Below are 15,362 nucleotides of genomic sequence, written 5' to 3' on the forward strand. Positions count from 1 at the left end.
TCCTTTCTAGGTACCAACTGCTGTATTTTTGGTTAGAGACCCTAGTTAGATGTTTTCCAAATTGGTGTTCTAAATTGTTTTGCATGAAGTCCAACATGCTGATGCCAATTAGTGCTTAGATTAGGTATTCACTTTGACTGACGCCAACAGACGTGACTGACATTGTGCTATGTTGAACCAAGCGTATGTGATGTTTTATGCATTCTGATCTGCGTGCCTCATATATCGATGTCTTATGTTTGTGATCTTTGCGTTGTCTAAATCTTATCACAGTTGCCATATCGTGACTATGCTCTTTTGTTTCATGGTTTTGAGATTAATACTCTTGCTATTAGATTGTAATCAATAGGGAATAAAATTCACAAAACTCCAATAAAGGTGTGGTTATTCATGACTGAAAGGTCATGGTTGCGTCGGTAGTTTAACCAATGTCTAAAGTGAAATATATTGTGGTGATATATGTTGATAACATCATTGACAAATTGCTTGACATATTGATTAGTTATCTCGTTCTACGGTGTCTCACCACTGGGTCAAAAGCTTCATCAGCCTAAAACGAGTCCTAATGTGAATAAATTAACATAGAGGGACGCGTTAGCAGTTCTGGTAGCAGAACGACGGTTAGGCCCTTGGGGGGCCCTAGGACGGAGAATCATTGTTTAATTTGTTTTTCTGTGATAATGCAATTCGGAGGTATGATGGGTTTCTAAGTTCGCCATGGCTTTCCCGGGATCTCGGAGCCTGCCTAAAATGAGTTGGGAATGTTCTCGGCGCCATTGTATTGTATGCGAGGTTAGGGTCTTTGCGCTTGCCTAAAAGCTTATGCATCTTGCAGGTGGTTGTGAAAATTTGGGTGTATTTAAGCCAAATTAAGTGTTGTTTAGCAGGAGTGGGTGTACTCCACAGTATGAGAGTAGGGAAGTCGGCGTACTTCATGTGAATGTAGCGCTTGTTGCTCAAAATTATCCACGTGGTTGGTTGTTGTGTACGGACCTGTTGAGGTCTAAGACTCCGGAGTATGAATATAAATGTGGTCTATGTTGTAATCTGTGCGGTTTAATAGGTCAATCGGGCGTGGTTGACAAGTCGAGTTTGAGCTATAATGTGTGTATGAAACCTTCGATGGAGATTTGACGAATTCTAAAGTGCTCTAGAAGGAGTCATTGACAAGTCGAGAGTAGAATTTGCGGGTCGAATTCTGCTTGCGTATGCGGAAACTGATTAGGAGAGAGTAGCGGCCGAGGCTTTAAGTGAAATCTCTGTAAAGTTCTGAAGCGAATGTGTTACCCTTTCTGTAGTAAAACCGACAGATTTGTGTTGTCATTTTAAGGTGCTCGCTATAATTTGCAATAATTTGTGTGAGTTGTAGGGGTCAGTGAGGAGCAGACAAGCCGCAAGACTTTGTCAGCTGCAGTGTGTGTGAGTGTGACGTCAGTGGTGCCGCGCTGAGATAGGTCAGATGTCGAGAGGGGTCGCGCACGGATTGGCTGCCGTCCGTGAGAGGCAATAGGTTGAGAAAGGGTGGGTGAAGAGTGTCCTGGGAAATAAGCCATTTCTGATTAAATACGAAATAAGAGAATCGCAAAAATGAATTTTGTCAAAGCATTCAAGAGCGCTCTAAAGGGAGATGTATACATTGTCGCAACCGATGGGAAACCTACACCACCTGAGGGTACTCCAGCTTATACGGTTATGGAAGAAAAGGGTGTTGCACCTTGTTTATGGATGAAACAGTGGCGCAAATTAACAGAGAAAGAGGGGTGTCTAGCGTTCCCAGTACATGGGAGATTTAATCCAAAGGTACGAGAAAATTTGAGGTGGATGTTAAGTACGCAGAAACCACCTCCGAGACCGGCACAATACGAGGCTTTGGCGATCTGGGATTTGATGGCTCTTAAACATAGACAAGAAAGGTTTCAGAGAAGACTGAGAAGAGCAGAAAAATCCTATGCAGAGGCTAGATGGGAAAATGAGAGCAAAATGTGGAGACGGGGAATTGTAGACGGGTTGAAGTTGTTCCCAGCAATAACACAGGGAGAAGAGACGCAGGGAAAGAAAGCCTCCTGTAAAACCGACAAAGATTCAGGCAAAACTAAAGAAAATAAAAGGTCCTGGGAAGAGGAAGATGATTCAGATGATGAGGAATTTATGTATAGATTGTTACATGATCGTCCACCACCATATGCGGTGAGCGACAGTACTCCAAGTACTAGCTTGGATCCTGGGAACCAGACGCAGGAAAAGGGAGTTACTGATACAGTACAGACTAGCGATACAGCTTTGATACAGAATGGTGTCAGTGTACCCACTGCACCAGACTTGCCGATACAGTTGCAGCCTCCACCGCAGATAGAGAGAATCTACCCTGATGTTCCAGTGCTTGAGACTACTACAAACTTGATAGTGCCGCCAGACCCGATATACACAAAGCCAAAGCTAATACAGATTGAATCGACTCCGAAATTAATGTCTCAACCACCACCACAGCTGATACCAGGGTATAACCCTGTAGCGGGACCACCGTTAGTACCTGTTCCGGGTACATTGGAACAGACCTACGGTGTTGAAGCCCCAAGAAGTCTGGGACCAGGTAAGACACCTGCCGCTATATCGTTACCCATTACTGTTGGTCCCCCTGTACCATTGTATGCACAAGGTAAAACAGGGGTGTGTGATCAGGGTGTGATGACACAGGAAGCGATAAGAGGAGGGTCTATGGGAACTCGACAGATATTGGTTCCTGGAGAACCAGTAATTGAAAAGCCCAGGCCGTTAATGGACCTTAGTCCAGTGGGGGCACCTCTTGAAGCGATGCGTCAAGCAGGATTGGGAGTTTTAACTCCCCAAACCATGAGTACAAATACCTCACACTCCCCAATGATACATGCAGGGAATATTTCACTGCAGGGTTTTACAGTACAGCAGTTAACTGAATGGTTAGAGAAAACTTATACCTCACAAAAGACTGCGGTGGCTACCATTGAACCTGAGAAAGAAAAACAAGATGAATACTTGAATTTTGTACGACTAGGGGCAGAAGCTGCCGAGTTAGTGGAAGGGACAATGGGAGTAAATAGATTGGAATCATACACTGAGGCAGAATTGAGATACTTATGCCCCAAGATTACCAAAGAGGTAGGCAAAGTACATCAGAGATTAGCGAATTTAGCAGACAAATATAATATTGATATCGGAAACACAAAGCATTTGAAAAGGAGTTACAGACTAGATTTTGACTCAAAAGATTTTGAACACATGAGATCTGCAGGCATGAAGGCACATCTGAGAGAACTGTTGCAGAGTGCACAAATTTGGGGTGCACTAGAAAAATGGGAAGGCCGATGGGCAAAGAAAAGGGATAAGGGAAAGGGTGATAGTCCAGGATCTAATCAAGCCAAGACCTCGTCTGATCTGGAATCGGTGAAAATATTGCCTATGAGAGAGACAGCTGGTGGTGTTTTAGTACATGTGCCGTGGTCTAGAGGAGATATTTTGTCTTTTACGAACGACTATCCTAGATTAAGAGAGAAACCGATTGAGTGGTATCAACAAACGGACAGGTTTGTGAAACTTGCAAAGTGTCTCTGGGAGGACTTGAATACTTTGTTTGAGATCATTGTTCCACCTGATTTGTGGCTCGAGCGCAAGAGAGGGGTAGATTGGCCGACGAAGGAGCCGGCAAGAGATAAGGTGACTGGAGCACCTTCAGAAGAGGTGATGAAATATTATCATACAGTAATTGAGTTCTTGAAACAAAAGGTGTCACCGAAGGTGACCGATTGGCAGAAAATCGACCGGACCTCTCAAGAGGTTAAGGAGTCAATACATGCTTATTACGAGAGATTGTTAAAAGTGTTAAAACATTACAGTGGTACTGAGACTATTGAACCAAAGGACATGAATCACCTTGTGTTTAGATTCGTCGAAGGGTTGAGACCAGAGGTTAGCCAAATGATTAAGAATCATTTGATTTGTTGGCAAGCTAAACCGATTGATGAGGTATTGCAGTATGCAAAATACTGTAGTGATGAGATCGAGTTGAAGCAGAAAAACTTAAAGGAAAGGGTGATGGTGATGCAGATAAGAGCTGCACAGGCTGGAATACAGGGAAATGGAGTTCAGCAAATGATACAGCATCAACCACAAATGAATGGTGTGTTTTCAGGCTCAACCAAGAGGCTGAGGTCGAGGGTTTGTGAACTGTGGTTTGGACATGAATAATGTTGTTGTTCAAAATGATGTTCAAGGAGCGAAAAAGATGTCACCATGTCACGCGTGCGGGGGCGTGGGACACTGGAAATGGGAGTGTCCGAATATGGTGCAGAATGGTGCAGTTCAGCAAAGCACTAATGTTGGTACCTTACACAATTTGCGAGGCCCAAAAATAAGACATCAAAACCCGAATTTTCAGAATAATCAGGTACAAATGCAAGGGGTACAGCCCATGCAGCAGATACAAATGACACGTTTCCAAACAATACAAATGCAATCAGTGCAGCAGCAGATTCCTATGGTGCCTTGACAGCAAATGCAATTACCAATGGCTCTGATGGGACAGCAACAGGTGATGCTTCCTCAGCAGGTCACAGGTCAGGTAACAAATCAAAACAATACTGTGCAACAATTCCCATTATGAGGTGAAAATGGCATGAATGAGGATTGGTCAGATGATAGCTCAGACAGTGAGGAGTGCAGGCTTGCAGCATCCTTAGAGGTGGATCAGAGAGGCCCATATGTAGAAGGGAAGGTGATGGGCTATAAGGTTTCATTCCTGGTTGACACAGAAGCTACGCGCTCCACAGTTAGAAGTGCAGAAGTTCCAAGATTACCTCTCTCAGGGCGTACTATACGGGTGGTTGGAGTAGCAAATCAGTACCTGACTAACCCGATTACAGATCCAGTACAAGTTGAAAATGGCAACTTCCAAGGGCTACATAGAATTGTAGTATGTGATTCAAGTCCAGTATCCCTATTGGGAAGGGACTTAGGCCCTCATTCTGACCTTGGCGGGCGGCGGAGGCCGCCCGCCAAAGTCCCGCCGTCAGGTTACCGTTCCGTAGGGGCCCTCTTACGTCCCAGGGGCCCCGCGACCCCCCCTACCGCCATCCGGATCTCGGCGGTCCGACCGCCGGGATCTGGATGGCGGTAGGGGGGGTCGGAATCCCCGCGGCGGTGCAGCAAGCTGCGCCGCTGCGGAGGATTCAATGGGGCCGCGGTACACTGGCGGGACCCCGCCAGTGGTGCCGGTCCGACCGCGGCTTTACCGCCGCGGTCGGAATCCCCATTGGAGCACCGCCGGCCTGTCGGCGGTGCTCCCGCGGTCCTCCGCCCTGGCGGTCTTTGACCGCCAGGGTCAGAATGACCACCTTACTCTGTAAGACAAAATGTTCAATTACCTGTTCCAACGAATTGAAGTACAGACAAATAGCGACGATGAAGGAGATGAAAGTCAATTAATAGAGGAAGAAGCAGAGACAAATGAAGATTATCCATTAATTACCTTATTCCAATGCATACTTTGATTGAACTGCCTGTCGAATTGCAAGGAACAGTGACAGAGAAAGTGTGGGATTTAACTGGGAAAGAAGTAGGGTTGATAAAAGGAGTAGAACCAGTCAGAGTTCAGATCAAGCCGAATGCAGTGTTCCCACAGGTGTCACAATATCACATGACCCAAGACGTCCTCATTGAGGTGTCACAAATAATTGCAGATTTTCTCAGACAGGGGGTCCTGAAAGAAGTCTTGAGCAGTCCGTGTAACTCTCCCATAATGGGTTTAAAGAAGCTTTGTGGAAAAGTTCGAATTGTCCCAGATTTGAGAAAAATAAATGAAATTGTGATAAAATGCTGCCCTGTGGTACCTAACCCAGCAGTAATAATGTTCCAAGTTCCCTGTGATGCTGAATGGTTTACCATAGTAGACCTATCACAAGCCTTCTTTTCAATACCACTACATGAGGACAGTCAATTTTTGTTCAGTTTCAAATTCCTGGATAAGGTGTACAGTTGGTGCAGAATTCCTCAAGGGTTTTCTGAGTCACCATCCATCTTCAAACAGATATTGAAAAAGGATTTGGAACCTCTTGTTCTGCCTTTTAATTCAACTCTTGTGCAGTACGTCGATGATCTGCTAATTGCGTCTAAAACCAGAGACAGTTGTAAATACGATACCATTGCTTTACTAAATCATCTGGGAAAGAATGGACACAAGGTATCACCCAGAAAGTTACAATATTGTCAGAAGGAAGTGAAATACTTGGGACATTTGATTGAGAAAGGGTCCAGAAGAATATCAAAAGAAAGGATAACAGCTGTCTTGCAAATGAATCCCCCAACAACAAAAAGAGATGTCAGGATGTTTTTGGGAATGGTGGGCTACTGTCGTCAGTGGATACCCAACTTCTCAATCATTTCAAAGCCATTAATAAAACTGACAGGAAAGGAAATCAAAGATGAGCCATATACTATAACCCTATCAAAAGAAGAACTTGAGTCATTTTTGGAATTAAGAGAATGCATGTGCAGGGCACCAGCATTGGGAATGCCAGATTACGAGAAACCTTTTCTGTTGTTTTGTCATGAACGTGATGCTTGTTCTTTGTCTGTCTTGACACAGGTCCACGGAGATGCAAATCGCCCTGTAGCATACTTTTCAGCTACCTTGGAACCTGTCGCAGCAGCCTTACCGGGTTGTTTGCGTGCAGTTGCAGCAGTTGGTCAGAGCCTTTTACAATGTGAAGGCATAGTCATGGGATACCCTCTGACAGTAATGGTTCCACATTCAGTTGAAATTCTGTTGACACGAACTAAGACTCAACACATGACAAATGCAAGTCTCACTAGGTATGAGACAACCATACTGGGGTCGCCTAATGTCACTCTTAAAAGATGCACTGTACTGAACCCAGCAACTTTGCTTCCAAATGAAAATACAGAAATTAAAGATGGTGAAGAATTTGAACATGATTGTCTTGAGGTGACTGAACTGTGTACCAAACCTCGTCCAGATATTCAGGACACCCAATTGAAAGAAAATGACTGCATTATGTTTGTTGATGGGTCCTGTCTAAGAGATTCTGCAGGAACACTGAGAGCTGGTTATGCAGTATGTTCTATAACTGGCATTGTCGAAGCCTCCTGGCTCGAAAAAGTGTTTTCTGCGCAAGTGGCAGAATTGATTGCTCTTACAAAAGCATGCCACGCAGCTGTAAATTTGAAAGTCACTATCTATACTGACAGCAGATATGGATTTGGAATTGTGCATGATTTTGGCCAACTCTGGTCACAGAGGGGTTTTATGACTTCCTCTGGTTCCAATGTGAAAAACGGTGAACAGATAAGAGATTTGTTACACGCGATTCAGTTACCTCTTGAAATTGCCGTGGTGAAGTGCAGTGCTCACACCAGATCACAAGATTTTGTGTCTATGGGAAACGGCTATGCAGATCAAGTTGCAAGATTTTGTGCACTAAACTGTATATCGTTTAAGGAGCAATGGGAATTGTTACCACAAACTGAAAACGACACAAGTCTAAATCTAGCATTACGAGTGGTTGATACCTTAGACTAACTGAAAACATTACAAGGTCGTGCTAGCAAGGAAGAAAAACGCTCCTGGCAAAGAATGCAATGTGTACAAAGAGCTGATGTTCTATGGGTTTCAGATGAAGGAAAGTTGGTCTTGCCAAATAGCCTTTTGTCACAGTTTGCCCGGCTCTATCATGGGCAGGCACATCTGGGAAGGGATGCCATGATCAGGTCCTTTAAAATTAATTGGTTTAACCCAAAATTCAGACATGCCGCGGAAATCACTTGCCACAGGTGCGTCATCTGTCAACAGATGAACGCCAGAAAGGGAACTGTGGTAACTTTGAGCCACATTGGGAGAGCTGGAGGTCCATTCAACAAAATGCAAATGGATTTTATTGAAATGCCTGTCTGTGGAGGATTGAAGTACGTGTTGGTGATTGTGTGTGTTTTCAGTCATTGGATTGAGGCATATCCCACACGTAGGAATGACAGTCTAACAGTTGCAAAACTACTACTCAGGGAACTGATACCCAGATTCGGGTTTCCGGTTTCTATAGAATCAGATAGGGGGAGACACTTCGACAATGAGGTGATTAAACTCCTGTGTGCCGCACTCAACATTGAACAAAAGCTGCATTGTAGCTATCGCCCTGAAGCATCAGGACTAGTAGAGCAGATGAATGGTACTTTGAAATCACAAATGGCAAAAATGTGCGCAGCAACTAATATGAAGTGGCCAGATGCCTTACCTCTAGTGCTGATGTCAATGAGAAACACACCAGACAAGAAAACAGGACTGTCCCCCCATGAAATCCTCATGGGCAGAGTTATGAGATTACCAGCAGTACCTGCAAATGCACTAGTGAATATTACAGATGATATGGTGTTGGATTACTGCAAAGGTTTGGCTGACGTGATTCGCTCTTTTTCTCACCAGGTGGAAGCTAACACGTTGCCGCCGATTGGCAATCCAGGCCACTCTCTACAAGCCGGTGATTGGGTGGTTGTCAAGAAGCACGTGAGAAAATTGTGTCTAGAACCACGTTGGAAAGGGCCATATCAAGTAATATTGACGACTACTACTGCTGTGAAGTGTGCCGGGGTTCCCAACTGGATACATGGCAGTCACACGAAAAAGGTAACGTGTCCTGTTGAAGAGGAACTTGAAGTTTCCGGTATAGCAACTTTGGAGGGAGGTGTCTCAGGGTCAGAGAACAGTCAAGAAGGAACTGAGACTACTGGAGGGCCCACTGAGAACAGCCTTGTCCCTCAAACAGTCAATGAGTTTGAGACAGGTGACAGAGTGCCTATCTCAGTAGAGGCAGCAGGAGAACTAAGTCAAGGAGAGGTTCTCCCAGAAGTAGACGAATACGGGTTAGAGCCCGAACCCAACTTAGAACCGGAAGAAGAAAGAGAAGGAGAAACTGTAAACACAAATGTGTCAGAGATTCCCGAACAAGTTGCAGGTCCGTCAAGAGAAAACACCATATCACAAGAGGAGGGTGCTGTCCAACGTCCTGAAGGAAAACATCGAACCAAGACACATAGAGGCGATAATTGGCCAGATAAGTCGCATCCTAAGATAAGGGAGGTATCGGATGACACCATAATAGAAGAAAGTGATACCTCACAAGCAGATGATCTGAGTGAGGGAGAACAACAAGGTGTACGAAGACTAAAAAGAAAAAGAATTGCAAACAGAAGATATACAGGTCCCGAATGGGCATATGCTACAACCTCTGAATGGCAACAAGAGTTCCTAGCATTTTGTTTTGATCAAGAAGTACCAGGCCAATACTACGGCACCTGAATGAGTTCAAGAAAATCTTTTTGAAAACTAGAAAGAAAGCGAGACTTAGAAACTACCAGAAGTGACACTAAAACCTGATTTGACTTTTAAAGGAACCTGATTACGACAAGCTGCTAACCTGAATTGACGAAAAGGGTCCTGGAGTGAGTGAAGACGCTGTAATATACGCAGAAAAAAAAAAAAAAAGGATTTATCCTTAAGTTGATTGTCGATCTGCTATTCTGATTCTATACAAACATGGCTTACAATAGAAATAGTAGCAAAGGAAGTAAGGTGTGTGGTTGGTTAGGTCTTATAATAGGTGTTGTGTGTGCAGTGATAATTGTGGGAGTGATTGTAGGAATGCCATGGATAGAGAAAGAAACTATTAACACTACTTCAAAACCTGAAACTACTACTGCACTAACACCGTGGGAGAGATTTGAGCAAGACGCAAGACACATGCATGAGGGAACTAATGCAAAAGGGGAACTCTCTACTAACGTCTTCTATCGCTTACTAAATGAGTATGTGGAAACTATGGATGCGAAAGATTGTTATGTATGTACTAAAATTCCTTCATCTGTGCAGGAGGGGGTTACTTATCATAGCCTCCCTCTTACTTATGGAATTAGTTGCAGCTTGCTACTAACAAGCTTCTATAATCAAGAGCATGTGCAATACTTTTATTCAAATGTGGATGTTGTGTTTTCCTTTGTGCCTGTGATTGAGTTCTTAAATAAATTAGCTAAAGAGCACGATATAAAGATAGAGGATTCTTTGAGCCAACACTTACATTTGGCACTGCTTATGCACACCGCAATAATTTGACTTGCTTAGTATCGCCTGTAGAGAAAAGCTTTTTAGGTCACACAGATGATAGACGCAAAGCACTGAAAGAAAGATTAGAAAAAGGATTAGAGAAACGTACATATGCAAATGATTATGCTTACACTGTAATCAAAACACAAGTCAAATTAGCCATAGATGATTACATGTAGGTAGGCTTTATATATATAGGCCAAAATCTGAACAGGATAATTTGTTTGTGGGAACGAGTGAATGCAGACATGTGTTTTTGTTTCAGAGCAAGTGGACCTTTATGCTGAATGGACAAGATCCAGCGATCCCTGGAATCTATTACATCTGTGGGCTAAATGCTTATTACCGTCTCCCTAAGGGATGGTATGGGGCATGTTATTTGGGAATAGTATTCCCAAAGATATACCAGATTGATGACTTAAAACAAATACCTAAAACGTCTGAATTACAACATCCTAGACAAAAGCGAGAATCAGTGGCGGCTGTCATTGGTGATATATTTGGAGCTACAATCCCATCAGTAGGGGTTATCTTAAATTCCATGAAAATTCAAAAGTTGTCTACTATAGTGGATAACATGTTGACAAATTTTACAGGAGCTATACTCCTGATGGATACTGAACTAGCTGCAGAAAGAGCTATGACTCTTCAAAATCGGCTTGCTTTAGACATTCTTTTAGCAAAGAGTGGAGGAGTCTGCAAAATGCTTAATGAGCGTCATTGTTGCTCATTTATCCCGGATAACAGTAAGAAAATCAGAAGCATGCTTACTAACCTTACTAGAGATAGTACAGATTTAAAAGATCTAAAAGAACTTGGTGTTTGGGAGAAATTTGGAAAGGGAATTGCCCGAGTCGGAAGCTGGTTTACCAACATTTGGAATGGGGTACTTGCAAAAATTCTCATGGGTTTACTGATTGTTTTGATTTGTCTATTAGGACTATGGGGGGCATGTAAAATTAATGACAAGGTAAAAAGAAATTGGACCAAAAGAGCCAGAAGAAATGAAGAAAGTGAAAGAGAGAAAATGTTCATTGAAATATGGGAAAGCTCACATAAAGGGCAAGATGTTGAAATGCATATTATGCGCAAGGTGAAAAATTAAGATCAAAGAGAAATTTGTGTGATGACGAGCGTCATCAGAGGAGGGACTGAGAAAGCGTAGTTTAAATATTACATATTAGACATGAAATGCTTATACCTAACAATGCTGCATACAAAAGTGATCACAAAATATTATTTGCTTGGATGTATTCTTAACGCAATTATAAGTGTGAAGTTGCTATTGTACACATATACTAATGTCGATTATAAGAAATAATGGCTTGCATTATGATTAATTGAATATGTTAACACCTACGAGGATTACGTTTATTAGAATCCATGAGTCTAAAGTTAGCGTGAGTTGAAAACTTGGTCGTGTAGCTCTCATATTAAAGCATATTTTTCTGTTTCTTCAGTGTGCTGACTCGCAAAAGGCCATGACCCAGCAATTGTTCTTTTCTTTGTTTTATGTAACATTGCTAGATTTTCTCATCCGCGTATTAGCTTCTCTTTGCAATAGATTTAATACGTTTTGCAACAAAAATGGAAACTTTCAAGGACATTCGACCATGGACAAAGGAACTTTTGACCTGAAGAACGTGCTAGAAAATGAAGTAACCCCGGATGTGCCACCTACGAAGACGTCAATTATGAAGACCAATCAAAGTGTTATAATTTATCATGAAATGACAAATGCATTACTTAATGTATAATTTGATAGGTTGAAGATAGTGGGGTGTAGTGACTATCCAATAGAATTTTAGAGGAATGTATTATGAAAAAGGGATTAAAAACTCATGACACAGGAGACCCGAGAGCATTAGGTAGGGAATGATATCGATTGCATCCAGAAACTCTGTCACTCTATTTGGTGATTTGAGACTTAGACAAAACCATCCTCACCCATAGACTGCCCCATTATGCTTTCCCTCCTTATGAGGGAAGTGTCCCCTGTCCTTAGATGAAATAGACTGTTGGCGCTCTAACTGATGTCCTGAAGACGAAGACTGATCCTGTATGCTGACTCATTCCGAGGAGGGTAACTATGACAATTGCTATCGTAATTTGTCTATATGCTTTTCCTTTCTAGGTACCAACTGCTATATTTTTGGTTAGAGACCCTAGTTAGATGTTTTCCAAATTGGTGTTCTAAATTGTTTTGCATGAAGTCCAACATGCTAATGCCAATTAGTGGTTAGATTAGGTATTCACTTTGACTGACGCCAACAGACGTGACTGACATTGTGCTATGTTGAACTAAGCGTATGTGATGTTTTATGCATTCTGATCTGCGTGCCTCATATATCAATGTCTTATGTTTGTGATCTTTGCGTTGTCTAAATCTTATCACAGTTGCCATATCGTGACTATGCTCTTTTGTTTCATGGTTTTGAGATTAATACTCTTGCTATTAGATTGTAATCAATAGGGAATAAAATTCACAAAACTCCAATAAAGGTGTGGTTATTCATGACTGAAAGGTCATGGTTGCGTTGGTAGTTTAACCAATGTCTAAAGTGAAATATATTGTGGTGATATATGTTGATAACATCATTGACATATTGCTTGACATATTGATTATTTATCTCGTTCTACGGTGTCTCACCACTGGGTCAAAAGATTCATCAGCCTAAAACGAGTCCTAATGTGTATAAATTAACATAGAGGGACGCGTTAGCAAGGCCATTACCATTCTTGCAGCACAGTCTGAACCGCACTCTCTGGCTGTGCGCTGCTTTGATTGCAGCTCCTCTCTGATGCTCGCCATCACTCACATCATCTTCCTCTCAGAGCGCCAGTGGTGTGACAGCGTAAATATGTGTGACTGATACATTTTAATGCGGTGATACGGACCAACACACTAAAATGTGTTAGTCTAACGCCTGATGCGTGGTACTTGACAGGACTGTAATCATCGTCTACCTCTCGTTAATGGAACTAAAACTTTCAGAAGGGAAAGCTAGGAATCATTAAGTTTTAGAACCATATGGAAAACTTATGATTATTATTTCAGAAATTTAAAAAGACGTATTTTCCATCAGCCTAACAAAGATTTTCACATTCAATGAACAAAAACGTATACTTTGCCTTTCTTGTTGACGCGGCGCCTCTCTAAAGAAAATACTGTGAACTGCACGCAACTGTTCTAGAGGCATGGCTCCCATATTTGCATCTCTTTAGTGCTAGTGAAATTCTGAGGCACAGTCTAGTGCTCAGTTAGGGTGCGTCGATGCCCCGGAAGTGACGTGAGGTGAGACGCCTGTTGGTGACTGTTTAGTTCTGCGCTGCTGGCTGTCACACACGTGCAAGCCATGGCGACGCAGACTGTAGAGGCGCTGCTAGCCCGCGCCGAGCTCGAGGAGGCCGACAAGCTGCGGCATATCACGGTGCACAAGGAACTAGAGCTGCAGCTGGACCTCGGCAACCTGCTGGCCTGCGATCCCAACCCTCCCGACACCCATGGCCGACGTGCGGGGAGCGGCGCCGAGCTGGAGGAGAGGCTGCGGGCCCTGGCCAGAGAGAACACGCAGCTTCTGGTCAACGCGCTCTGGGCTCTGCCGGCCGAGAGGCTGCCGGGTGGCGAGGCGGTGCTGGTGGCCCGGCTACCCGAGCCCTCCATGCGGTTGCCCCGCGAGAAGCCCCCGCCGCGGCCTCGCGCCCCCACCCGCTGGGAGCAGTTTGCCAAGCTGAAGGGCATCCAGAAGCGCAAGAAGACCAACCTGATGTGGGACGAGGCTCACGGCGAGTGGCGGCGCCGCTGGGGCTACAAGCGCGCGGGCGACGACACCAAGGATTGGCTCATCGAGGTCCCCGAGGGCTCCGCCGGCGACCCGGAGCGCGACCTCTTCGGCGAACGGGGGCAGGCCAAACGGGAGAGGGTTGCCAAGAACGAACTGAACCGCTTGAGGAATATCGCTCGTGCCCAGCGGGGCGGCGACGGCCGGGTGCCCGGTCCAGGTGGCCTGGGGCCCGTTTCCGGGGGTACCCCCTCTCGGGAGCAGCTAGGTCGTGCAATGCAGGTTGCTCGCTCCTCCACTGCCTCTGCCGGACGCTTTCAAGAGCGCCTACCTCGGGAGAAGGAGAGGCCGCGCGGCAGCGGCAAGAAGCGCCACTTCGAACCGCTTATCGGGGACCTGGGCGCGGAGAGGAGCCGGCAGCTCGAGCTGTTAGGTCTGATGCAGAGCAAGAAACCGAAGCTAGACGTAACCCGCGCCACACACAAGCAGATGCGTGAGGAGGACAGCGAAGCGGCGGCGTTCCGGAGGAGGCAGCCCAAGAAGGCTGGCCGCAGCAGCAAAGGTCCGGGGGGTAAAGGGAGAGGCAAGGGGAGCAAAATAACCGTTGGCAAGAGGAAGACCACTGGTGGGAAAGGAAAGATCCCCGGGGGCAAGGGAAGGATCTCGGGAGGAAAACGGAATAGGAAATAACATTAAAAGAAAAAAACATTATTCGCTCTTGTGCCTTTTATGTCTAGTAACCTAATGGACTTGACCAATTTTGCAGTGGGACAGACTACAAGCTCTTTCTTCTTAAAACGACACGTCCTCTAAGACACTTCATATGGAACATACGTAATGTCGCAGCTTTTTGTGCCTTAGAGAATGTCCTCACGCACACATGGTCTTGCTTGTAGAGATGGCTAGCTCCTTTCCATTGATAGAGCTGGGTTTTCTGATTCATTGGTCCAGCCACTTTTTTTTTTTTTTTTTTTTTTTTTTTTTTTTATTGATGCCTAATGAAAGTACTATTTTGTTTAGAATTTGTGGAATGATTTAACCAGATAACTCCAGATAACAGTCGACTCTTTTTGAAACCGTACTGAAATGAAATAACCATGTGTAAAGGATTTCCTGCTCCGTGGAACATACTTTCTCGTGAGGTGGTCATGCTACAAATAAAGATTGTTTCATGCTGGGCATTCTGGTAATTTCTGAAACATGTTTCCTCCCACTTCTTGAGGTCGGACTGACTGCTTTATTGTAGTTGGCTCTCATTATCTCTGCCTTTCCTAGGGTCCTATCATATTGCAAGCACAAGGGCGTACCCAAAGATAACAGGTACCCGGGGTTAGGATCTAAAAAGTAAACACTGGTTCTTGTACTGAATAAATACAATTCTTTTGGAAGTGAATAATCAATCTTGTAAAGAAACCGCGTGATATTTCAAAATAAACTTA

At 44.1% G+C, this 15,362-nt stretch overlaps 1 protein-coding gene across 1 annotated transcript; it reads left to right on the forward strand.

Moving 5' to 3' along the window:
- Positions 1–13,436: 13,436 nt before the first annotated feature.
- On the forward strand, positions 13,437–15,122 carry RRS1 (ribosome biogenesis regulator 1 homolog). The gene has a single exon (XM_069220268.1). It carries the CDS (start codon positions 13,498–13,500, stop codon positions 14,611–14,613), a length of 1,116 nt encoding a protein of 371 aa, XP_069076369.1. The 5' UTR covers positions 13,437–13,497; the 3' UTR covers positions 14,614–15,122.
- The last annotated feature ends 240 nt before the right edge of the window (positions 15,123–15,362 follow it).

This window comes from Pleurodeles waltl, chromosome 2_2 (genome assembly GCF_031143425.1).
Source record: "Pleurodeles waltl isolate 20211129_DDA chromosome 2_2, aPleWal1.hap1.20221129, whole genome shotgun sequence".
In the NCBI taxonomy this organism is placed as follows: domain Eukaryota; kingdom Metazoa; phylum Chordata; class Amphibia; order Caudata; family Salamandridae; genus Pleurodeles; species Pleurodeles waltl.